This window comes from Argentina anserina, chromosome 6 (assembly GCF_933775445.1).
Source record: "Argentina anserina chromosome 6, drPotAnse1.1, whole genome shotgun sequence".
Taxonomy (NCBI): Eukaryota; Viridiplantae; Streptophyta; class Magnoliopsida; order Rosales; family Rosaceae; genus Argentina; species Argentina anserina.
Window position 1 is genome coordinate 36,719,028 of NC_065877.1, and position 23,407 is coordinate 36,742,434.

Consider the following 23,407-nt stretch of genomic DNA (forward strand, 5'->3'; position numbering starts at 1 on the left):
AAGAATGATCAGAATGAAGATAATACTTGTTGTCGTTGTTATATTGTCAGATTGTTGCAATTGTGGATCAAAAGCCGCAGCACAGTTCTCTCCAAATCCATCAGAATTAGTCAAGCCAGGCTGCTCAGCCTTCTGCGGATCTCTTATCGTCCCATATCCATTCGGCATGGCCCCGGGTTGTTACTTCAACGATGATTTTTTCATATCATGTAATAATACAATTACAGGCGGTGGCGGTCCAAAAGCTTTTTTCAGAGGGAGAAGCGATTTCGTTATCCTCAACATATCATTGAAGCGTAAAGATATGAGAGTTTCACGTTCCATAAGCAAATCTTGCCTTGTAAGTGACAAGAATGGCAATGTGACTTCATACTCTAATGAGGAAAACAAACAAGATATCAGGCCCCCCAACATCTTTCGTATCTCAAGTCGGCGCAACAAGTTAACCACTATTGGTTGCAACTTAATTGGTATTATTCAAACTAAGGATGAAACTCATAGCAGCAGCCAAGGCTTCAAGAAAACGCGACGAGTAGTAGCGGGGGAGACACCGTCGAGGCTTCGTGGAATTCGTGGATATGTTGATGCATGTGTATCAACGTGTAGCCAAGAAATCGAAAAGGTGAAAAATGGAACATGTCATTCATATGGTGGTTGTTGCCAAGTTCCTATTACAATCGACGATGTAAAACATTATTCGACACGTTTACGAAGCATATCATCAGATTATCGATCATGTGGTTATGCGTTTCTCACAGAAGAAGAGTCGTTCAAGTTTTCTTCTTTAGATCTGAATGAAGACCTAGATTACAGAAAGGAAGCCCCTTTGGTTCTTGAATGGGCTATTCGGAATCAACCTTCTTGTGTGGAAGCTCGACGTAGCAAGGATTATGCATGCAAGGCAAAGTTTAGCAATTGTATCAATTCAACAAATGGACCTGGTTACTATTGCAAATGTCGCAAAGGTTACCAAGGCAACCCTTATCTTCTCAATGGTTGTCAAGGTACATATATACTTCTTAAATTTCTTTTGCATTTTGTTTTCCTGATTCCTATTATGTGGTTTTAACTATAAAACCCATTGACATGAAATGTAGATATTGACGAGTGTTCGAGCACGATATTAAACCCTTGCGGAAGATCAGCCACATGCATCAACTACTCTGGAGGTGTCACTTGCAATTGCTCGAAAGGATTCATAGGAGATGGAAAGGAAACCGGAACTGGTTGCATCCGTCCATTTAGTCGGCAATTAAAACATGTGATTATTGCGTTGGGTAAGTAATTATATTGCAATTTTCTATATATGGACAAAATTACTATATTTTTAGTTTTTTAGTATATTCAAATTCATAAAAATGACGTTAATTCAATTTACTCGGGCACTCGGGCATTGATCATGCAGGTAATTGCGTCGCCATTTTGGTGGTGGTGACAGTGAGTTTCTGGATTTATTTGGTTATAAAGAGGAGAAGACTCATCAAACTCAAACGCAGGTTCTTTGAACAAAACGGTGGGATTTTGTTACAACAACACCTCAACTTGTCCCGTCATAAACCATCCATTGAGATGATGAAGATATTCAGTTCAGACGAGCTCAGAAAGGCCACCAACAACTACGGCAGTAGTAACATTCTTGGCCAAGGAGCAAACGGAACTGTATACAAGGGAGTCTTGCGAGGCAACAAAACTGTAGCCATTAAAAGGTCTAAGGCTTGTGACCGCAGCCAAATCGGAGAATTCATCAACGAAGGAATTGTGCTTTCCCAAATCAATCACCGTAATGTGGTTAAACTACTGGGTTGTTGCTTGGAGACAGAAATTCCATTGCTTGTTTATGAGTTCATTACAAATGGAACTCTTGCTAGCCACCTTCATGCTAGTCGAAGTCTTAATAATCAACAATTGTCAATGACATTGTCCTGGCAAATGCGTCTCAAAATTGCAGCTGATATTGCCGGGGCGCTTGCATACTTGCACTCGGAAACTTACATGCCAATCATACACAGAGATGTCAAGACCTCCAATATCCTGTTAGATGATAATTTCACAGCAAAGGTTGCCGATTTTGGGGCTTCAAGGCTCGTTCCTCTTGATCAAACCCAATTGACTACTCTATTGCAAGGAACAATTGGATATTTAGATCCAGAATTCTTGTACAGTAGCCAATTGACAGATAAGAGTGATGTTTATAGTTTTGGAGTCATTCTAGCAGAGCTACTAACAGGAAAGACGCCACTAATATTTGAAGAGGGTCGAAGAGCAACAATCAACTTAGCAGTGTACTTTGTTTCTTGCGTCGAAGATGAATGCTTGCATGAAATTCTCGACGATCAAGTGGCCTTGGATGATCAAGTCTTTGAGATACTAAAGCAAGTGGCTAGCGTTGCGGTGATGTGTTTGAGGACAAAAAGGGAGGAAAGACCTACTATGAAGGAAGTTGCAGCAGAGCTAGAAGTTTGGTCAAAAATGTAAGATTAATTAAGATATATATCATCCTTCCACATCCTACCACTAAGAGATCTTTTTTTTTTGTATTTTAAAGGAATAGTTCATTCACTAATTTTTCGATTACATTTTCACATCTCCACCTTTCAACTTTTAGAGTCTAATGTGTAGATCATCTCTGTAAATTTTGAGGCAAAATGGTGATCGTTAAGGTATCAAACTTGGTGATAACAATGGACGCACAAAATCTGTCAAATCAGAACCGTTCATGTTTATAAGTTTAAATTCCATTTTTGAATGACTTAAACATCTCCATTTTTGCTGAATTTTTACATAGGTGATCATCTCTGTAAATTTTGAGGCAAAATGGTGATCGTTAAGGTATCAAACTTGGTGATAACAATGGACGCACAAAATCTGTCAAATCAGAACCGTTCATGTTTATAAGTTTAAATTCCATTTTTGAATGACTTAAACATCTCCATTTTTGCTGAATTTTTACATAGGTGATCTATACATTAGACTCTAGAAGTTGAACGGTTGAGATGTAAAAATATAATCGAAAGGTTGGTCAAGTGAGATATCCCTTTTTTAAACCCAAAAAATAGATCTCTCACTAGAAGTGCCCTATATATATATATATATATATATATATATATATATTAGTCTCTATCCAGAGTGAAGCTTCACTCTGAAATTTTAGAGTGAAGTTCCAATTTTAGCACACTTTTCGGTCAATTTTTTTCACTATAATTGATTCAATATTTAGGTATGCTTTTCAAGATTATCTCTACAAAATTTCACATAATTCGGACAGAGAAATCAAGGTACATAATCACAGGAGAAATCAAGGCATAGAATCATTGCTTATCATGATGATAGGAAACCAAAAGTTAAATCAAAAGTACCAAATCGAGCTTGGTTCTACATATGAAAATTGACCATATGCCCAAATTCATGGCAATAATTGCCCTGCCCAATAAAAAAAAAACTGAATCAACTAAGTACCAAATCAAATTACTATAGAACACATTCGGGAGGATCGATCAACTCTCCCTTCATACGTACTTGAGATTCACATTGCCTCTGTTAGCGATTTAATGGCTTGTACTATAACTGATTGTGGTACTAGTTGACGATGGTCCTCATGTAACTTAATGGAAGATAATAGATTTCTATCAGGATTAGGAAAAGCCGCCTCCCTGATCATCAAGGAGTACAAAAAAAAAAACATTTCCAGTTTGTTTTCTGTACGTATCCAGGTGATTATCTCATGTTTTTAACTTGGTTTCATCTTTGAAAAAAAAAACACCAGGAAGAATGAATTTCTATCTTCATCCTTTTTCTTTTTTTGAGGTTTTAATTTCATCAACACCATGCATGCATCATGGTGGTATAAGTATTCATCTCTTTTCATGGCTTAACGTTCAAACAATAAACAAAGCATGCCAACATTTCGTAAGAGTTAGATCTATTCAAGCCACGCAGCCCATGCTTTAAGTTACAGGTGCACGAGATTCACATGCATGCGCGCAACACATATCGATCTGTTGTGTCAGATGCAAGTACCAGAGAGTTTACTTCGCAATTTTATCTCGATGTTTCTCCCTTCGATGTGGGCTTCAAGTGTACAAGTGTAGTCGTATACATGCAGATTTATGGAGCATTTTCCTTCTTTTTTCTCAACATCTCCATTCCTGGATTCCTGGCTGCACTTTATTTTGCTTTTACATATATTCTCATTCAAGAGTTTTGATTGTTCTTTGCGTCTGGAATGAGAAAAAAAAATATGTTATGCTCTTTGCTTCTGCAATTAAAAATGTCAATCATTTTTGCTTCTTGTGTGTTTGAAGATTATATTTCGCGTTCTATAAATAAGCCCAATCGCGTTTTGATGTACGATTGTACGTGCACATTCACACCAAACAGAGGTGATCTTTTCTCTGATATTCTCCCCTTAATGGCAGGCCCCTTTCCTTGCTGAATGGTCATGCAACTTGTCTCAGTTCCAGGTACATGTTTTATCTTCCATTCTCAAAAAAAAAAGTACATGTTTATCTTCCTATCTCCACTTCAAATTTTACGTCGCTGATTTGTCTATGTATGTTAATTAGAAAGGTAGAATGTTTCCTATCGCTAATGTTATAATTTTAGGTCTTTGGTTTTTCAATACTAGTCAATGTGATTTTTATTTTTTTAATTAATAAATACCAACAGTTATACAATTAAAGTTAATAGAGTAGTGAGTTGTTACCAACTCTTTTGTATTTACTGTTTTATCTTTATATTTTCATTTACTAAAATGTCATTTTAATATTTAAGACAATTTGAAACTAATATATGATATAAAGGTCATTATGTAATTTCACATCCATTTAAATTTACAAAATATGTTTGGATTATAAATAGTATATATAACTCTCTGACTGCAAAGAACATCTTATCCATGAAACTTTTACTCAAAATTTAGATACTTCTATCTAACAATTTATTTATCATCCTATATGAGGAGTGCTAGGGAGCCATAATATGGTGCCAAATTTGGCACCGCAATCCTACGTAGCATGTCATGTCACATTGCCACATCAACAATTAAAATTATATAAAAATGTCATTTTAAATGAAAAACAATCATATCTTTGTTAATCCAACGGTTATAAATTATTATTAAAATATTTTTTTGTTCTTTTTATCATTTCTTCTTTTTCATCACAATAATGCTTCTAAAATACAATCTAAAAAATTAAAATTTATGAAAATATGCTTGAAATATGTGTGTGCACGCATGAAATATATATGTATATATACATAAAATATATTTACAAAATATATATATGTGAACAAAATATATTTATTTTTAAATTTCAGACGATGTATGGTAACTACAACATTTATATTTAGATGAAAACTTTTGGTAAGATTCTTTTGGTTTTTTTCTAAAAGAGAATATTCTTTTGTTAGGGTATAATCGATTTAAGAGGATATGTAAGGTAACAAATGTTATTTTTTCTAGAGTATATATATCTTAATTAATACAATATTTAATACAGTTTTTGTCTATGGTAATTTTTTTAGTGACAAATATGGTAAGATTCATGAATTTCTTATTTAATTAATTTATATTTATGATTAATTAGTTGTTATAATTAATTTATATAATTACCATATAAGCACCCCACATACACACACGCATATATATATATATATATATATATATATATATATATCGTCCGCACGCACACATGCATACACACACGTATATATATCTATATATTTCAAGCATACTTTGTATATATCATATTTTTTTATTACATTTTGAAAGTATTTTGAAAAATAAATGATATAAAAAGAACTACAATTTATATATATAATAATGTAGAACCGTTAGATTAACAAGAATAATATTATATTTTCATTTAAAAATGACATTTTGTGATTATTGTAATTGCTGACATGGTAATGTGACGTGACATGTCACGTGGGATTGTGGCGCTTGATATGGCGCCAAAACATTTTTCATTTAAGGATTCTCTAAAACATCCTTTAATTAAGTTTCCCAGAATATTAGTAAACCCTAATCTACAAATTACATTAGCAGGGACATTCATTTACAGAATATTATAATCACTCGAGAAAATTTGTATTTCAGATCTCCAATACGTAAAGAGGGCATGGCATGTAGGAGTGATATAGAAAAGGGGCAAGTGGATGAAAGCGTTTCAGTTAATGAACAATGGAAAAGCGACTTCATTTCAGAGCTGTCGGAGGCCGAATCACCTCTGCCTTCTTCATGTTGCATCTTCAAACTTCCGGAGGTGCTAAGAAGACAAAATGAGCCGGCATACGACCCTGATGTGGTCTCAATTGGGCCACTTCACCGAGGAGGTAAAAAGTTCCAACTCGTGGAAAATGTGAAGAAGTGGTATTTAAAATGTCTTCTCTCGTGCACATTAGCATTGAGCCTTGATAGCTTGACTGAAAGCATCAAGGGAATGGAAGAACAGGCCCGGTGTTGTTATTCAGACCCATGCCATGATCTTGGCCAGACCGACTTCATAAAGATGTTCATACTCGATGGTTGTTTCTTGATAGAATTATTTCGGAAGGAATCCCATGCCGATCGTGATCAAGATAATGACGACCCTATTTTCAGCGTGTCTTGTATGCTCGAGTATCTGTACCATGATCTTCTGTTGCTTGAAAATCAGATACCTTGGTTTGTGCTCGACTTTTTGTATAACGAAATTGAGCGTGCACGTGGTAACCCTGACCCCGCCCTCCCCCTCAGTCAAGTGGTAATCGACTTCTTCAAAGATTCAGCGGCTGATCCTAGCATTTTCAGCTACCGTAACTCCAACTCTCCTCTTGAGATACTTCACATACTTGATCTGATTAGACTCCAACGCTCCCCCCAAATATTCAAAGGTGAACCTCTTGCCACAGAGGATACCTAGTGCTGCTACTCTTTCAGAAGCAGGCGTAACATTTCAAAAGCCCAAAGCAGCAGGTTGCATATTGAAGATAACTTTCAAAAACGGCGTTTTCACCATTCCTACTCTGACTATCGATGAGAGGACAGGTCCTTTGTTCAGGAACCTCATGGCTTTCGAGCAGTTTTATCACAGTTGCAAGCACACGATAACATCTTACGCGGTTTTGATGGATAACCTCATCGATACAAATGCGGATGTAAATCTTCTGTGTGACAAACATATATTAGCCAACTGGTTGAGTGCTGATGATGCTTCCAAGTTCTTCAGCGATGTCTACATTGACACCACAGTCATTGGCTATGACTACGATGGACTCTGCGAAGATGTGCTTTCATATTACCTTCGGCCGAAAGTCAGGGTGAAGAAACTTATTTCAGAGTTAATACGTGATTATTTTACAACACCATGGTCTACTATCGCTTGTATTGGAGCTTTTGTCCTCCTGGTCCTCACTTTCTTGCAGACCATATACACAATCCAGTCGTACGATCATCCTCGTGGCTAGCTCGTGAATAACGTTGGCCGTCACATGTTATGCATCTTAATTTTATTTGTTTTGCCTTTCATTTTCTTTCAAGCATAAAGAAACAAGCTTACCAAATAAGGCTTTGCCAGTATTTTTTTTTTTCCCGACAACAATAAGGCTTTGCCAGTTGGTCATTTGTTATGTTCTAACGACCCCAAAATTTCAAGCTTAAAAACTCAAAATTTCAAAGTCGTTAAACATCAAACAATCTCAATGAAATCGAAATCATTTAAAATGCCACAGCGGATTATCTCTGAATTCAAAATACAACTCAGTCAAACCGATTATTACAAACCAAATTATAATTCAACGTTATAACAAATGGAAATGTATAATCCTCACAACAACCTCACAAGATAGTCACACAAAATCCTCACACAAGCTGGAGATAAATAACTTCAAGTCCTCTGAGCGGTCCGTCAATTCCCGCTAATCCACACATGCGGAGTTATCCACTACACCATCGAATTGGTGCACCAGGATTGTAAACACAAACCCGGTAAGCTTTACAGCTCGTATGAGTAAAATGAAAATATAACTCGCATATTAATATATACGAAAATCCAGAAATCAACAAATATAAATGCACTCATGAGTCAATGGACGGCCCATCTGGTCGTCCCAAATAAATATGAAATAAAACGCTCATGAGAAATTAAGTAACCCTTCTGGTTACCCAAATGCATTTATATTACGGGTACCAAGAACGCTGGTACACATCTGTTACCCCTCTCGTAATACACCGCCGATATTGGATAGCCACCCGCTACCCAACATCCAAAACAATCTGAGTACCCATGAGCAGATAACCACCCGTTACCTCACATGCAGTACTAAGGCAGACAGACTAGAGCTCTAACTGTATCGTAACTTTCGCCCGGCCAAAGGCTAGGTTCCGACTTGCCAAACACGTACAATAATCTCACATCATATTGTACAAAATCACGTCCGAAGACAAATCAACATTTTAACAATCTCAATGTTAAAATCACGTACAATAATCTCACATCATATTGTACAAATCAAAATCACATGCTCGATATATCTTGTCATCAAAATGACATCATCACAATAAAATCATAACAGTATATTATATAGCAAACTATATATATATATATGTATTTATTTACCATTTATACGATATATATATATAATCCATTATATCTTATACATGTCATAATTTATAAACACGTCCGAAGACAAAACGTTAAACAATCTCCATATTAAACTCACATGCTTGTCATCGAATTAACCTAATCCAGATGAATTCATAACAGTATGTAATATAGCAAATTATATATATATGTACTTATTACCATTTATACAATATATATAGAATCCATTATATTGTATACATGTCGTATTTCAATATTAAAAACTCTTGCAAATATCTTAGAATCACCGCAAGGGTAGATTCGTAAATATGTGAGATTTTACTCACCTTCTTTCCTGCGTGCAACTTCCACGACCCTGAAAGTAATTTCCTCACTCGTTTCGTCAGTCACCTAATAGCACGATAAATGCTTAGAAAATGATACTTAAAATATCAGGTGACGAGTTCAGCACAGCTAAATATTGTTCATAAAACATTGTTCACGGAACACTGTTCATGTTTACTAATCACTGTTTTTACTAAACAACTGTTCACAGTCAATGTTGTACAAAACACTGTTCATAGTACTGTTTTACCACGCACTGTTCACATTTACTGTTATAGATCACTATTCACATTTTACTGTTACAGATCATTATTCACAGTTACTGTTACAGATCACTATTCATGCGGAGTTACTATTCACAGTTACTATTCATTCGTCGTTACTGTTCACAGACCGCCACCAATCATCACCAAATTTCACCACCACAACCTAAACAACATTTACAACAACTTCCTAGTTGACACCAAGGTCTAAATCCGAGTCTAAACAGTCCAAACAACGAAGAACATAAAATCGGCACTATTCACAAACCCTAGAAATTGAAATTTTGATTCGGGTACTTACACTTCGATTTGGCTCGATTCCTTTTGTGGGAATGTTGCTGGGACTGAGACAAGCAAAACCCCTCAAGAATCTCGAGCCATGGTGGCCGGAGGAGGCGGCGCCGCCACAGCAGTAACTTCCGGCGGTTGCTACACCGCGTGTGGTTGTCGCCGGAGTGCAAGGCGTAGCCCAAAAGATGGAGCTCGTCGAGCCCGTCAGTTTGATAGGTGGCACGACACGAGGCGACGTCAGATGGTGGAGAAATTGGCCGGAGAAGGTTTTTGGGTCGGATGAATAGTACCCGAGCTCAGTGAACAGTACCCGAACTGATTTTTAGAAAAATCTGATTTTCTGATTTTTAATTTCATCTCTTTCCTTTTATACTATTTCCAAAATCGGAAACGAACTTCCGACGTTAATAACTTTCGCGTCCGACGTCCGATTCGAACGCATGATGTGTCCACGAATTTGTATCGATGAGCTCTACGACTTTCGTGAAGGAAGTTTTCGCAACCGAGCGACGGAATAAAAGTCGATCTATACGTTGCGGTAACGTTACGTTTTCTAATTAAACGATCCGAGAACGTTTCCGTTTTCGTTTCGAAATGTTGCAAACCTCCAATTGTCGTCTTGAATTAATTTCACAAGTTTAACACTTTGAAAATACTCGACATTTAGTTTCTAAAAATTCGGGTTATTACATATGTTAACTACAGCATTTCGATGTTGATAATTATTTCCTTAAGAGACTATATAATTGTTTGTTATTTGTACAACCTAGCTTATTATCAACCATGGCTGATTTTGATTTGTATAAAAGTTAATTGCAGAGATATCTCATGAGAATTAATTATAAATTTGATCACTACATGCAATTACATGCGTAGTAGACCAAAACAATTGAGCGTCATGCCGCTCTAAGGTTCTTGAACTTTAATAGTTAACACCGTGGAAAATACAGCCGGAGTTGCTCTTCGATTCCCTCCCTCGTCAGTTGCTCATCTCCTAGCTAGGAAGCTGTAGCGTTGACACATAAATAAAGACAGCTCTTTTTTTTCGGAAAATTCTAATATACATTAATGTATGTTATACATCTTACATCTAACGGTCGATATTGTTTTGTGAGTGAGGTCACAAAAATAATATTTGTTGTCAACCGTCGGATGTGAGATATATAACATACATTGATGTATAATATATTAACTTTTTTTCCTATATATAGTCGTCGTTTTGTACTTTGCCAATCTTTCCCGCGCAATTACGAAAGTACCATGCACTTGCTTACGTACCACGATATACGCGGCATTGTTTGATGTATAAATTACGAAGCTCATGCTGCCAAATTAAGGCCACCTCAATCATCAGCTTGTGTTTTTATCAATTCGATGGCGCGCAATGGAGATGGAAAGATAAATATAAGAATTTGACGGTCTTTTCCCGTGCATTATTAACGATAAATACATGCAATTAAAATAAGGAATAAATAAAGATAATTAGTAGTTTGGATTGGGAGACCGATTTTTTTTTTATTTCCAGTTTCAAGATATTTTCTATGTGGGATCCGAAGGCAAATCTAGCGGAGGAAATCCCTTTAATGTTCTATGGTGATACACCGTTTCATACCGAAACGGAGAGACCAGTCTAGGAACCGGGTATCAGGGTATCCCCATGGCCGAAGTAATTCTTCCGGCATGAGACTAATCCCTAATGAGACCCATGTAAAATAGTTTTAACCCGTTAGTCTAGAAACCGGGTGCCCTGGCCACAGGGAGACCGATTTTATAGAGTAAGTTTTCCTATAAACGGAAGGCATGTGATTTCACACTTCTACTTTCCCACAGGCTCTATAATTCCCAATGCATTTGCTAATCCTTTGTTTATTTTTCCAAATTCCTCACCATAACAGGACTAATAATACTCCCTATATAAGCACCACACTGAACCAATCCATCACAAAAACACAAAACAGACTCTTAACCAATGACGTTTAAGAATACAATTACTTTGATGATATTGTTCATCATCATCACCTTCAGTTCGCTCATTCCTCAATCCCAAGCTAGACTATTACTCTCTCAACCAGAAAACCCTAAAACTCCGAGCCGTTTCTCCTTCCCAGAAGCACAATCCACAATTCTCCCCGAACCTTCAGAGTTCTTTTCCCAAGAGCTCCTCTCAACCCCTCTCCCCACAAACTCATTCTTCCAGAACTTAGTCGTGGGCGACGGCAGCCAGCCTGAATACTTCCACCCTTACCAAATTAAATCCTCCGGCTCTTCCTTAACTCTCTGTTACCCTAACCGCATCCCAACGGAGAATTTCATACTCCAGAACTTCACCGCTGATCTCACCATCTCCACCACACAAGATGACAACAACCAACGTCATCTAGTGTCTTCCTTCAACGATCTTAGCGTCACTCTGGACTTCCCCTCCTCCAATCTCCGCTTCTTCCTCGTCCGCGGAAGTCCCTACTTGACATTCTTCGTCTACAATCCCACGGCGTTTTCCATCTCCACCGCTCATGCAATCACTTCATTGTCTTCAACTGCAGCCAATCAAAAGCACACACTCAAGCTCGATAACGACCAGACATGGCTGCTTTACTCTTCTTCTCCCATAGTCCTCAATAAGAGCGACCCGTCATCTATCACTTCAGATGAGTTTTACGGCATCATTAGGGTTGCATTGTTGCCGGGTCCAGAACACGAGCTAGTTCTCGACCAGTTTTGTGCTTGTTACCCGACGTCCGGTGAGGCTGTGTTTAAAGAGGAGCCGTTTTCTTTAGACTACAGATGGGAGAAAATTCCAAAAACCCATGGGGATTTGCTTATGCTAGCTCATCCTCTACATATTAAGCTTCTACAAAATAATGTCACTGTGCTTGAGAAATTCAAGTATACAAGCATTGATGGTGATCTAGTAGGCGTTGTGGGAAAGTCTTGGGTGTTGAAAATACCACCTCTTCCAGTCACTTGGCATTCGATCAAAGGTGTCCAAGACAAAGCATCACAAACCGAAATTATTTCCGCTCTTTCTGCTGATGTCGAGGCTCTAATTTCGACTCCCATTTCGAAGACGGATTCCTACTTTTATGGCAAACTGATTGCCAGGGCTGCGAGGTTGGCCTTGATTGCTGAAGAGGTGAGTTTTGACCATTTGATTCCACAAATCACAAAGTTCTTGAAGGATGCAATCGAGCCATGGTTAGATGGGACTTTCAGTGGTGATGGTTTCTGGTATGATGGTTCATGGGGTGGACTTGTCACTAAAAATGGAGCATTGAATGAAGGTGCGGATTACGGGTTTGGGGTGTATAACGATCACCATTTTCATATTGGCTACTTCCTCTATTCGATTTCGGTTCTTACAAAGATGGACCCGACATGGGGGATCAAGCATAGGGATCAAGCTTATGCACTTGCCGGAGATTTTATGAACTTAAACAGCACATTAGATGCAAAATATACGCGGTTGAGAAATTTTGATCTTTATAGTTTACATTCATGGGCTGGAGGCCTAACAGAATTTGCAGACGGTTGTAATCAAGAGAGTACGAGTGAGGCAGTGAATGCTTACTACTCGGCTGCATTAATGGGGTTAGCCTACAATGACACTAATCTTGCTGCCATCGGATCATTGCTTGCTGCATTGGAAATTCAAGGAGCTCAGACGTGGTGGCATGTACACCAAGGAGACAACATGTATGAGGATGTTTTTACAAGTCAAAACAAGATCACTGGAGTTGTGTGGTCTAATAAGAGAGACGCTGGACTTTGGTTTGCTTCTCCAACGTCAAAAGAGAAGAGGCTTGGAATTCAGGTGCTGCCAATTTCGCCTATCACTGAGGCCTTGTTCTCTAATGTTAGCTATGTCGAGGAACTTGTAAGTTGGACAATGCCAGTTGAAGGAGTAGCTGATGAATGGAAAGGGTTTGCTTATGCGTTAGAAGGGATGTATAACAGAGAAGAGGCATTGGCAAAGATCAGAAACTTGCAAGGTTTCGATGACGGGAACTCACTTACCAATCTCTTATGGTGGATCCACAGTAGAGGCTAGGAGCGAAGACAAGGAATTTGGAATTTTTAGAACTCTAGTGTTTAGACATTATGAACTCTACTACAAACTTGTTACTAGTTCTAGGGTATATACTAGTATTCTTTTGTTTGGATCAAAATTATTTTCGAATTATTATTTTAAAAACATTTATGTCAGAATTATATGTTATTACAGTTTTTTTTTATGAACTCCAGTTATTAAAATGCATGGTTCCACATACTCTACAAATTACTGTAATGGAAACACATCTAGTTTCTCTTGACTAGTTTTCTGAAACAAAATTCACAAACCAACTACTGCTGGAGCTCTTCACCTTTATTATATCAGGAAATGGAGATAATACAGAGTTGAAATCAACTTGCTCTCCATGTTGCTCTCAGATAGTCAGATACTTGATGAATACATATATTTTGATGAGACAATAACATATATATACAACACCCTATATTAACATAATCAAATGCCAACAGCTATGACAATAAAATTCAACCAGCAAGCTTACCCGCTAGCTAGCTAGAACATGCTCTTTTGTTTGAATCCTTCTTCCCTGAATCTATGAATCCGAATATTCACATGTTGCTTGCAGCAGCTGCCTTCACCAGAGGTTTGGCAGAGCTCTCATTCATCAACATATTTTCTCCTTCTACCGCGTACTCTTCCACCAGTCTCGAAAGCTTCTCAACAACTTGTCCCGCACTCGGTCTCAAACTAGGGTCTTCATTTACACAAGCACTTGCAAGATTAGCTAATGTAAAAGCTTCATCAAATGCATAATTCTCACCCAATGCGCTGTCGATCCCTTCCCTCAGCTCATCTGCATTTTCTGACTGCAATATGGATTTTAGTTTCTCTGACAGCCACAAACTATTCCCTTGTCCCATCTCACTAGGCTTGCTTAATGCCTTCTGCCCGCACAACACCTCCAACAACACTACTCCATAAGCAAATATATCAATGCTTGGATAAATCACACCTTGGTTAACATATTCAGGAGCCAAATTTTCATTATCATCTTCAACACACTTGGCCATTCCAAAGTTTCCAATCTTGGCATTGAATTCTTCATCCAAGAAAATGTTTCGGCTCTTCACATTTCGGTGCACATAGCTTGGGTTCATTATGTGGTGCATGTACTGTAATGCCATGGCCACATCAAGACATATCCTCAGCCTTTGGCTCCACGTTAAGAAACAATCACATGAAGTAATGAACTGGTTTTTGATTGCCAATCCACCATGAAGCCAATCCTTCAACGATCCATTCCTTGCATACTCGAAAACCAGAAATGATTCTTGACCCTCAGTCAAACATGTTCCCAGCAGCCTCATTATGTTTGGATGGTGGTGAATTGCATCATGGAAGAGCCCGAACTCAATCCTTGAAATGGTGTCATGCTGGGTGCGCTTTATTGCCAAGTTGTTGCCACTGAGACGGCCATAGTATACGGACCCTTCTATGTGGTTGCTGGAACTGAAGTCCTCTGTTGCTCTTCTCAACTCCTCCACGGTATATGTCTCCACTAGAACCTTGCGCGGTGTGGTGGCTTCAACAATGTGACCATCTAAAGTATCTTGAGATCCTTCAAACGAGACCTTCTTGTCACTTGTAGTTCTTACACTTAGACTAAGCTGCTGTAGTTCCAAATCAACAACTCCTTTGGCTGAAATGATCCGTTTTTTCTTCCTCAACTGGATTACCAACAAAGCCGCGGCAATTGCAATGCTAGCTCCAACAGCCACCACAATGATTGCGACATATAGTCCAACCCTGTGCATTTTTGCTTTCTTCTTGTGGGGACTAATTGCTGGAATGCTAGTTGCTGGAAAGCGCAAATTGGGTTCGGGGGGCTTTTCTAGAGGACCAAGTTTCGGTTTAGCATTGAGGGGAATCAGAAGAGATGTAAGTGGCACTAAACTGTTTTGAGGTCTAAAGGTTGATATGTTATTTGCAGATATGATCGCTTCTTGAGTGGTATTGAATTGAATGGCCAAAGAAGAAATGGTATCACCTTGCTTCACCGGGTAAGAAAGCAAGAGTCTTGACTGAGATGATTTGAAGGGACAGGCACAACTCAATGGAATGTGTAGTTCAATTTTATCAGCAAGTTGCCAGGGAGAGACACTCGGGTTCTTCTCTCGGATGGCTTTGCAAGTTGTCAAGCCCTCTAGTGCTTCAGCAATGCCATAAAAACTCTCACCTCTGATGGTAATTTTCCTCAACTGCGCTTGAAACAAGCCCTCATTGCTGCATTTGCAATCAAGTGGTATCAACAAAGGCTGGTCTTCCGGAAGAAACTCCGTGTCTGCTGAAAAGCCATTTGCTTCTGCAATTTCAAACCGGTTGATCCCCAAGTAAAAACTCAGGTTCAAGAGAGAGGAGTAGTATGAGTTGGTTCGAAGAATTGCAAATGTGGCACAATGGTTGAGTGATGATGATCCATTTGATCCACTAGTACTAGTGCTGCAGTGGTAGGCAGAAGAAGCATCTGGAGATTCGGACTCACAGCTTAGCAATTGGTTCTGTAGTCCAAGTGCAGACACAAGAAGCGAGACAATGAAGAAGAATAATGTCGAGTAGAGCTGCTCACTAGTGAACAAAGCAGCAGCCATGCCAATGACCAGTGACTTCAACACACAAGGCCTATAGAATATGAAGTTGATAAAGAACTTACTTTGAGACAGTGAATATATTGGATCCATAAAAATATATAATATGGAAATTATAAATACAAGAACTCACAAAGTTGTTCATGGACAGGATTCTTGGGGATAACAAATTCAGAAATTCTATACATGAACTCTGCTTCCAGCTGTTTAGGCTCCTCTTCTAACTAGTTCAGTAGTTCTGAGTCCACTGGTTGGCTACAAACCAGGTCTTATAAGGGTTGTGTAAAGGCGGGGATGATCATTTTAGAAAGGCAGAATAAAAATCCATTATACATTTGAAGAGAAAGCTATGCAGGTTAAAGGGGAGGCATGAAAAATGAGGCTACGTATTGCATTGAAGATAGGTCAAGTTGGTGATGAACATCCTAGGTTCAGTAGGCTGACACGCACCACCAACAAATTAACACATCACATCATGCCCGTGTTTGCTTCCATGATAATTAAGTTTTGTCACAGCTACATGATGAAACCCATAAGTACGTATCAGCTACAGTTTCAGCATCAGAAGTAGAGGGTAAACTAAACCAGTGAAACCTTTACTCACTTTACAAAGTTAAGATTCAGATTCAGTAAAAACTTGTTCGGGGAGTCTGAATGTGAAGTACAACTTTCCAAGATCTGTGGACTTGGAAAGTAATAGCTTAAAAAGATGCAAGGATTTTCTGAGAACGCATGTTTGGTGCTCAAGCACAAACTGCACAAGTACCAAATGAATATGCAGGATTTTGTGTCTTACATCTGTAAACTCAACTGGTGAGAGCAGATGAAGGGAATGTAGCACAGTATGTATCAAGATAGAGATGCACTTTTCTCTCAAACTACGAAACCCCCAAGTACCAATGAATCGAAAATCGAACAATAAGGCGAAGCCATGTGGTAACACATGGTCAGCACTGATCTAAGCTAATCTTGGTCAATAGAGATTTAGTTACCAAGAAGGTTTTAGGAGTTTGCAGCATCCCTCTCTGCCTTTGCCGAGACATGAAAAGTTTCTCAATAGAATACAGTAGTACGACTACTGTCTCTCACGTGTAATACGACAATGCTCAGGTGCTTAAACCTTAAGAAATAAGCAAGTAAAATCTTGGATTCTGGTGTAGTAATCTCACATCTCTCAAATGTTTATCGTCGCCACTAAACAAGTAGAGTATTTATGTAATGATTCTTCTGTTACTAGGCTGGTAGTGGATGCCAAATCAAAAGAGTCTTGCAGATCGCATATTATTTGATCTGGGTGGCATCATGCATGTGCCAAAAAAATTGATAGATGAGGGACATGTCTTAGAGATAAAAATAAACATGAACTGACGTGGTAGACATGATTGTCTGGGGATTATCTTCATCTTAATCCATGAAACTTTTTTTTAATAATGCAAACTGCCCTTAATTTATTGAAATCAAACTAAAAAAGGAGGGGGACAAAATAACATGACCTCATAAACTCCGACAAAGAAAATAAACAAAAACTCAATCCGACATATGTACACCCACACATGCAAAATCATATATATAAAAAACTCCTAGCAAATAGCAAACCATCATCCAAGAGACTGACGTGTTAGTCTATTCGCTACACAATCAACTGGTTCATTTTCAGGGATGTCTTAGGAAACTTGTGAAAGTAGCCCAGTCTAGCCAGCTTCTTATTCGAGCATGAAGAAGAGTAGCGCTTGAACTCTCCAGTAATGCTAGAACCCCCTCACACCCCCTCAACCGTTAAATTTTCTAACGGCCCTAAATCAAGGTTAATACATGTCTCAAGGTTTAAATAAAGCTTAGTCTTGCCAATTTCCAGTGTCGCTCGAATCTAAACAAGAAAGGGTATAAAGTATAAACAAGCAAGCAATCAGGATCTACCAATGTTAACAACCCAACGGTTCTTGACTTGTGATTGTTATCTTTTCCCCTACAACTAGTTGCATTTCAAAGGCTAAAAAAGCAGCAAATCAGGCAAGGAATATCTGGCTCATGATGAGTGCAGTTAACACATCCAGGCACCAAAATAATCAAGGCAAAACGAAATTAAAGCAGACAAATAAGTCACAAAAATGTATGTGTGAAGATGAAAATCACAATGAAAGTAATAATGTCTTCAGGCAGGGGAATCATTAAATCAGCACAAAGATTGCATGATATTCAAGTCTAACAAACAGAGGGGTTTCTATCACTCAAGAGATATTGCCACAGAATAGGTCTTTGGACTTCAGAAATAAAAGATGTAATAAGTATCATAGTGAAATTCAATAAAAGACCCTCAAGCAATAAAACTAAGTTGGCGAGGATTATTACACTTGAGATAGTATACAAGTGAAATGCTAGTGGACACAGCAACATGAATTTGACAAATAGTAAGACTCATTTAAGCTTCAAATATTACCTCATCAATTAGACCATAGATGTACATACACTTTGTAAATATAGTTTGGGACAACCGACTTGTGATCTTGCCTATACCAGCATCATCTAATTTTTCTGAGATTCCTCAACACTAGTTCTCAAAAGGGATATAACTTTGGCAGGTTCGGGGTCTCCAAACACTGAACTACCAGCAACTATACAGTTTGCTCCAGCTGAAGCTGCAATGTCAATGGTTGAAGGCCCTAAGCCACCATCTACCTACGGAATGACATTGAAAGTGAATTAAGTAGGGTCATCCTAATGAGATTGAAGTATGTTTTCTACACTCATATTATCTTAATCATCATGTACGCACTCAATGTGTACAAAAGTATATGTCATAAGCAAGAGGAAACACAATACATGGGGACAATAATTCAGCTATCACTGGGGTGTCTGATACACCATAATGAGACCAATAGACACAGTAAGAAATGAAGAAATAGATAAATTCAGCATAAGGGATTGGCTAACCTCTATATCTAGTGAAGGATACTTCTTTCTCAGTGTGCGAACCTTATCCATTGTTTCTGGCATGAACTTCTGTCCACCAAATCCAGGTTCCACAGTCATAACGAGGACCATGTCCACATGAGTTTCACCTTCCACCTGTAGATTAAAAGGCTGAATTCTCAGTCAAAATTCTTCTTTGGAGTAGAATGTACTGACACTTCAACAATGCATTCAATACAACAATACATCAAAGTTTGCTTTATAAGTTAATAATAGGGAGGGCCAGTAAACCTGGCTAAATATATATATGTAAACAGAAGCATTCAAACTAGTGAGCCACCAGATAACAGGTAACAAAAAAAAAGGAAAGGTTACAGATCTAGAAGGCACACCAGAGGAAAAACTTCTTCAATCGGTGTTCCTGGCTTTAGTGCCACACCTGGTGTCATGCCTTTGGACTTGATCCTTCTGACAAGCTCTTGCCAATCATCTGCACAGGGGAAACATAAACCAAGTCTGAATGAAAGAATTAACACAAACACCACCTGACATATCCAACATCACCGCAACCCACCTCTGGTTACCTCAACGTGAAATGTGAAACCCGAAGCGCCAGCTTTTGCCAACGGTTCAACATAATCAAGAGGATTCGTGACCATAAGATGACAATCCAGATATGCACTGTGAACAATCCAAAATGACACCTTCAATCATCAGTTTACACTCAATTGAATCAATTCACATTAAGCAGAAGAAACGAACAAAGAACAAGTCAGGAAGCATTACTCTGTATGCTTTCTCAGACTCTGAATAATCGGAGCACCAAGTGTTAGATTTGGGACAAAGTGCCTGATGATAAAAACATAAATTCAACATAAAAGACCATAAAAGCAACATAATTGGCTCCTTTCAGTACCAAATTCAGTCATGCACAATACCTACTGCACTAGCAATCACAAATTCATGTTCGTTCTCGCAAATTCATATTCTTTCTACCTCTAAATATCAATCAAGCTACTTCAACGCCTCAAAACACAACTAAGTAAACAAAAATAGAATAGAGGGCGAAATGCAAAACCCAATTCTTTTGCAGCCACTTGAGTAATACGAGTTACTTGATAAGCAAGAAGAACCGAACCGAACCTACCCGTCCTGCACATAGAAATAACAGAAACAACCGATTTTTGAGCTTTGTTTCTTAAACATGGATCATGGTAAAACAACAGAGGAATTCATCGAAAAAGAACAGAACTTAAGGATTGGAGAGTGGAGTTGATACCATGATGTCCATGTGGAGCCAATCGGCGCCGTCTTTGATCATGCGATGGGCTTCAGACGCCAAATTGGCAAAGTCCGACGACAGCATCGACGGTGCTATTTTCGCCGACACCACCATTTTTTCCGATTTAGGTGGGCGAGACACTACGAACGACAATTCAGAATAAACAAGTCAGCTGAGGAAACTGGAAAGTGGAAAAGGTTGGTTTGGTACTTTGGTTGGTGTACTCGGTCCTATATAGCACGGAAGCTTGGTTGGACGACCGATTCCCGCTTCGGAAGCGGAAACGGGAGCGGAAGCGCTCGGAAGCGCGGGGAAGCTCGACGGAAGCGCGATTCCGAAAAAGGTGGGTTTGGAAGCGCGGCGGAAGCGTTGGCTTCCAAATTGGAAGCGTTGGCTTCTAAATTGGAAGCTCGATTGAAGCGTTAGCTTCCAAATTGGAAGCGCGGCGGAAGCGTTGACTTTCAAATTGGAAGTGTGATTCCTTCTCTACCTCTATTTCATCAATCAATGTCTTGAGACTCTTCTTGTCGTCTCATCTTCTTATTTATTCCGTTAAGCGATTAAAGATGATCATCATCAATCAATCTAATATGTGTCAGAAATAAGGGGTAGATATATCAGGAAAATCCAGATGAGAGAGAAATAGAGAGAAGACAGAGAGTTGTGGAGAGATATGAAAAAAAATCCATATGAGAAAGAGAAACAGAGGGAAGACGAACATTTTTTTATTATCAATTTCATCTAAGTGATGTCTCTTTGACTTGCACGTGTCCAACACCTTCACACTATGTTGTACATTCTTTTGTTTGAATTTTGAAATGAAGCTTTAATAATGCTATAATTAAAGATAATCATGAGTTAGAAAATAAGTCATTAATAGTTATCCAGTTATTTTAATACTAGATAAAATAATTAAAAAATAAAATATAAAAATATTTTATAATATATATATATATTATTCTGACGCTTCCAAAACGCACCCGCTTCCTTAATTTTTTGAAAAAAAACGCTTCCGCGTTTCCAAACGCTTCGCTTCCACGTATCCGCACCCGATTCCATGCAGCCTACCCTGGGTCAGATGAGTCGTTGGCATACGTCACTGAATTTTTTACTATAGAAATTCCGGCATAGTAAACGGTTAATTGGTCATTCTCAGGGTCTGCTTTTTACCTTTTTCACCATGGAGACTTGAATTAGGGACAACATAAGCCCATTGACTTGAGTAGCTTAGTGGATATTAATCATGTTTATCACAAATGATACCCAATAAGAAAACTAGCACCCAACTAGCCCAAGACAATTATAGTGAGACACAAAAATAAGTGGCGAAAAGTTGCATCATGTGACGCGTTTGAATATTATTTTAGTTATACATAAACATGAAGTTTTTACATAATTAAATATCGATTTACATATCGTAAATAGTTACTTTATATCGACTTGATGTAATTTGATGAATATGTTGGCACTATAAGCATATAGTGGAATCGGCATTGACATGATCCACTATGTATAAATATCCAATGACTGAATGAAATCAGCAGTGAAATCATAAACTAGTTGTTGAATGCGACTATTTGTATAATTGTAATGTGACAATAATAGCATTGAAAAATCAGAAGAGGCAATAGGCGTAACAAGACCACGTGGACGGCGCGTCACATATGAATTATGAAATTATCCTTATTCCATATACTTGATTGATTGATAATTGCTAGACATAATTATTCCAAATCAAATAGTGACACTGTTAGATTAGGTGATAGACATGCAAGAACAAGAAGATATGATAAGAATATGTGGATATGTTCACACCACCTAGCTATTTGTCTACATCAATTTTTGTCACATATTAAACAATAAAATTTGGGTTGACGTAGTTACTGATTAATTATCTCCATTATTGATGTTACGTCTATAACAAATAAGGTGTCGGCAATACTTGCACCTTTGTTGAATCGAAGAATCAAATCCATCGGACATTGGAGGCAAAAGGAGAATCATTAAGCTAGTGCAACTTTATATATCTTCTTTCATTTGCAGTAGTAACTAGTAAGCACTCGTGCTAAAGAGTTTGAGTGGTTTCACATCGACTCTTAATTATTAACATACCTTTCAACTTTTAAAAGGCGATATATATGGGACCTCTCACCCAATTATATATATTCTCCATTTCTTCTATTGTATGTCATTGTTTGAATCACTTGTACGTTTTCCCCTTTGTATATGAGAGTACGTGAAACTCTACGCTATTCTTTGGCGATATTCTTTCATTTGGGCAATAAGCAATTTGTCATTAGTTAACTTCATTTGGCTTAATCAGCTATATTGTGCAACTATGCATGGCCTAATTTGGTTGAATATCCAAGTAGTAGTTATCTCTAAACACGTATTATAAAGTATCTACCGCTAGATGACACAAGGATATGGTTAGCATGCACAACAACTATATATGCATCTATATATCGATTAGTAATTTACTGGCATGGTGTATGATCCATGGTCGTTTTTCTATAGTTCAAAACTAAAAATGACTCTGCATATATACTCGGTAATATATCTTGAAGTTTAACTAAAGAGAATGCAACACATGCAATACCTTAATTTTATAAACTAAGCATGCAACTTAATTATATATGGTATGTGTCAATCAAGACTCGAAGAGCTTGTGTCTCTGCAGCGTCATCTCAAAAGTTTGGGTTTTGATTGGGATTAATAGTAATTAAGTATGACTATATGCATTGGAAACACATTAAGCTACCTAATTAATAACCGTGTTTTCTTGTTCATATGTAGCCCACTGGAAACCTATCTTGCATGCATTTCTTTAGTCCCATGCATCATATTTTTTATGAAAACTGTTTTCACATCCAAACTTCCAAATCCTACTTATGAATTATGACAACTATATCTCCACGGGATTCTTATTTTTCATAATTGTCGGTATACATCTTCCCCATATAAGCGAAATCGGGGTAAACAACTAGAAGATATCGATAAGAATCGTCGTTATAGATTAACTTCTGGGTCAACATCGATCGCGTTGCCTACTTTCCATGACCAACAATGCCTGAAAAAGACGTGACCTTGTTTACGGACAG

General features: G+C 38.0%; 4 protein-coding genes and 1 pseudogene across 5 annotated transcripts; 3 read left to right on the top strand and 2 right to left on the bottom strand.

Annotated features, from left to right (window-relative positions):
- The first annotated feature begins 166 nt into the window (after nt 1-166).
- LOC126797471 (putative wall-associated receptor kinase-like 16) lies at nt 167-2,475 on the top strand. The gene is made up of 3 exons (XM_050524096.1): nt 167-1,004; nt 1,098-1,277; nt 1,406-2,475. The coding sequence occupies exons 1-3, from the start codon at nt 167-169 to the stop codon at nt 2,473-2,475; spliced, it is 2,088 nt and encodes a 695-aa protein (XP_050380053.1).
- Nucleotides 2,476-3,586: 1,111 nt separating this feature from the next.
- On the top strand, nt 3,587-7,446 carry LOC126797472 (UPF0481 protein At3g47200-like; annotated as a pseudogene).
- A 3,983-nt stretch (nt 7,447-11,429) lies between these two features.
- LOC126797473 (endo-1,3(4)-beta-glucanase 1-like) lies at nt 11,430-13,508 on the top strand. The gene has a single exon (XM_050524097.1). The coding sequence runs from the start codon at nt 11,430-11,432 to the stop codon at nt 13,506-13,508; it is 2,079 nt and encodes a 692-aa protein (XP_050380054.1).
- Nucleotides 13,509-13,894: 386 nt separating this feature from the next.
- On the bottom strand, nt 13,895-16,368 carry LOC126799472 (protein LYK2). Of its 2 annotated transcripts, none has more exons than XM_050526677.1 (2): nt 16,248-16,368; nt 13,895-16,148 (listed from the first exon to the last, which is right to left on the bottom strand). In XM_050526677.1, the coding sequence occupies exon 2, from the start codon at nt 16,115-16,117 to the stop codon at nt 14,078-14,080; it is 2,040 nt and encodes a 679-aa protein (XP_050382634.1). In that variant the 5' UTR covers nt 16,118-16,148; nt 16,248-16,368; the 3' UTR covers nt 13,895-14,077. The 2 variants fall into 2 exon arrangements, with proteins under 2 accessions (XP_050382634.1, XP_050382635.1); XM_050526678.1 differs by having other exon boundaries at nt 13,895-16,178; nt 16,248-16,322.
- Nucleotides 16,369-18,279: 1,911 nt separating this feature from the next.
- On the bottom strand, nt 18,280-20,499 carry LOC126798876 (ribulose-phosphate 3-epimerase, cytoplasmic isoform). Its single transcript, XM_050525953.1, has 7 exons — nt 20,304-20,499; nt 20,172-20,176; nt 19,811-19,873; nt 19,599-19,705; nt 19,417-19,514; nt 19,046-19,180; nt 18,280-18,790 (listed from the first exon to the last, which is right to left on the bottom strand). Exons 1-7 carry the CDS (start codon nt 20,418-20,420, stop codon nt 18,638-18,640), a joined length of 678 nt encoding a protein of 225 aa, XP_050381910.1. The 5' UTR covers nt 20,421-20,499; the 3' UTR covers nt 18,280-18,637.
- Between the last annotated feature and the right edge of the window lie 2,908 nt (nt 20,500-23,407).

Bases quoted from the DNA above. Each gene is read 5' to 3' on its own strand.
- LOC126797471 (XM_050524096.1), top strand. From the start codon at position 167: ATGGCCCCGGGTTGTTACTTCAACGATGATTTTTTCATATCATGTAAT. The intron at 1,005-1,097 runs GTACATATATAC...CATGAAATGTAG, and splicing joins TCTTCTCAATGGTTGTCAAG to ATATTGACGAGTGTTCGAGC. The intron at 1,278-1,405 runs GTAAGTAATTAT...TTGATCATGCAG, and splicing joins ACATGTGATTATTGCGTTGG to GTAATTGCGTCGCCATTTTG.
- LOC126797473 (XM_050524097.1), top strand. From the start codon at position 11,430: ATGACGTTTAAGAATACAATTACTTTGATGATATTGTTCATCATCATC.
- LOC126799472 (XM_050526677.1), bottom strand. From the start codon at position 16,117: ATGGCTGCTGCTTTGTTCACTAGTGAGCAGCTCTACTCGACATTATTC.
- LOC126798876 (XM_050525953.1), bottom strand. From the start codon at position 20,420: ATGGTGGTGTCGGCGAAAATAGCACCGTCGATGCTGTCGTCGGACTTT. The intron at 19,706-19,810 runs GTAATGCTTCCT...GATTGTTCACAG, and splicing joins AGTCTGAGAAAGCATACAGA to TGCATATCTGGATTGTCATC. The intron at 19,181-19,416 runs GTGTGCCTTCTA...TTTAATCTACAG, and splicing joins TTGAAGAAGTTTTTCCTCTG to GTGGAAGGTGAAACTCATGT.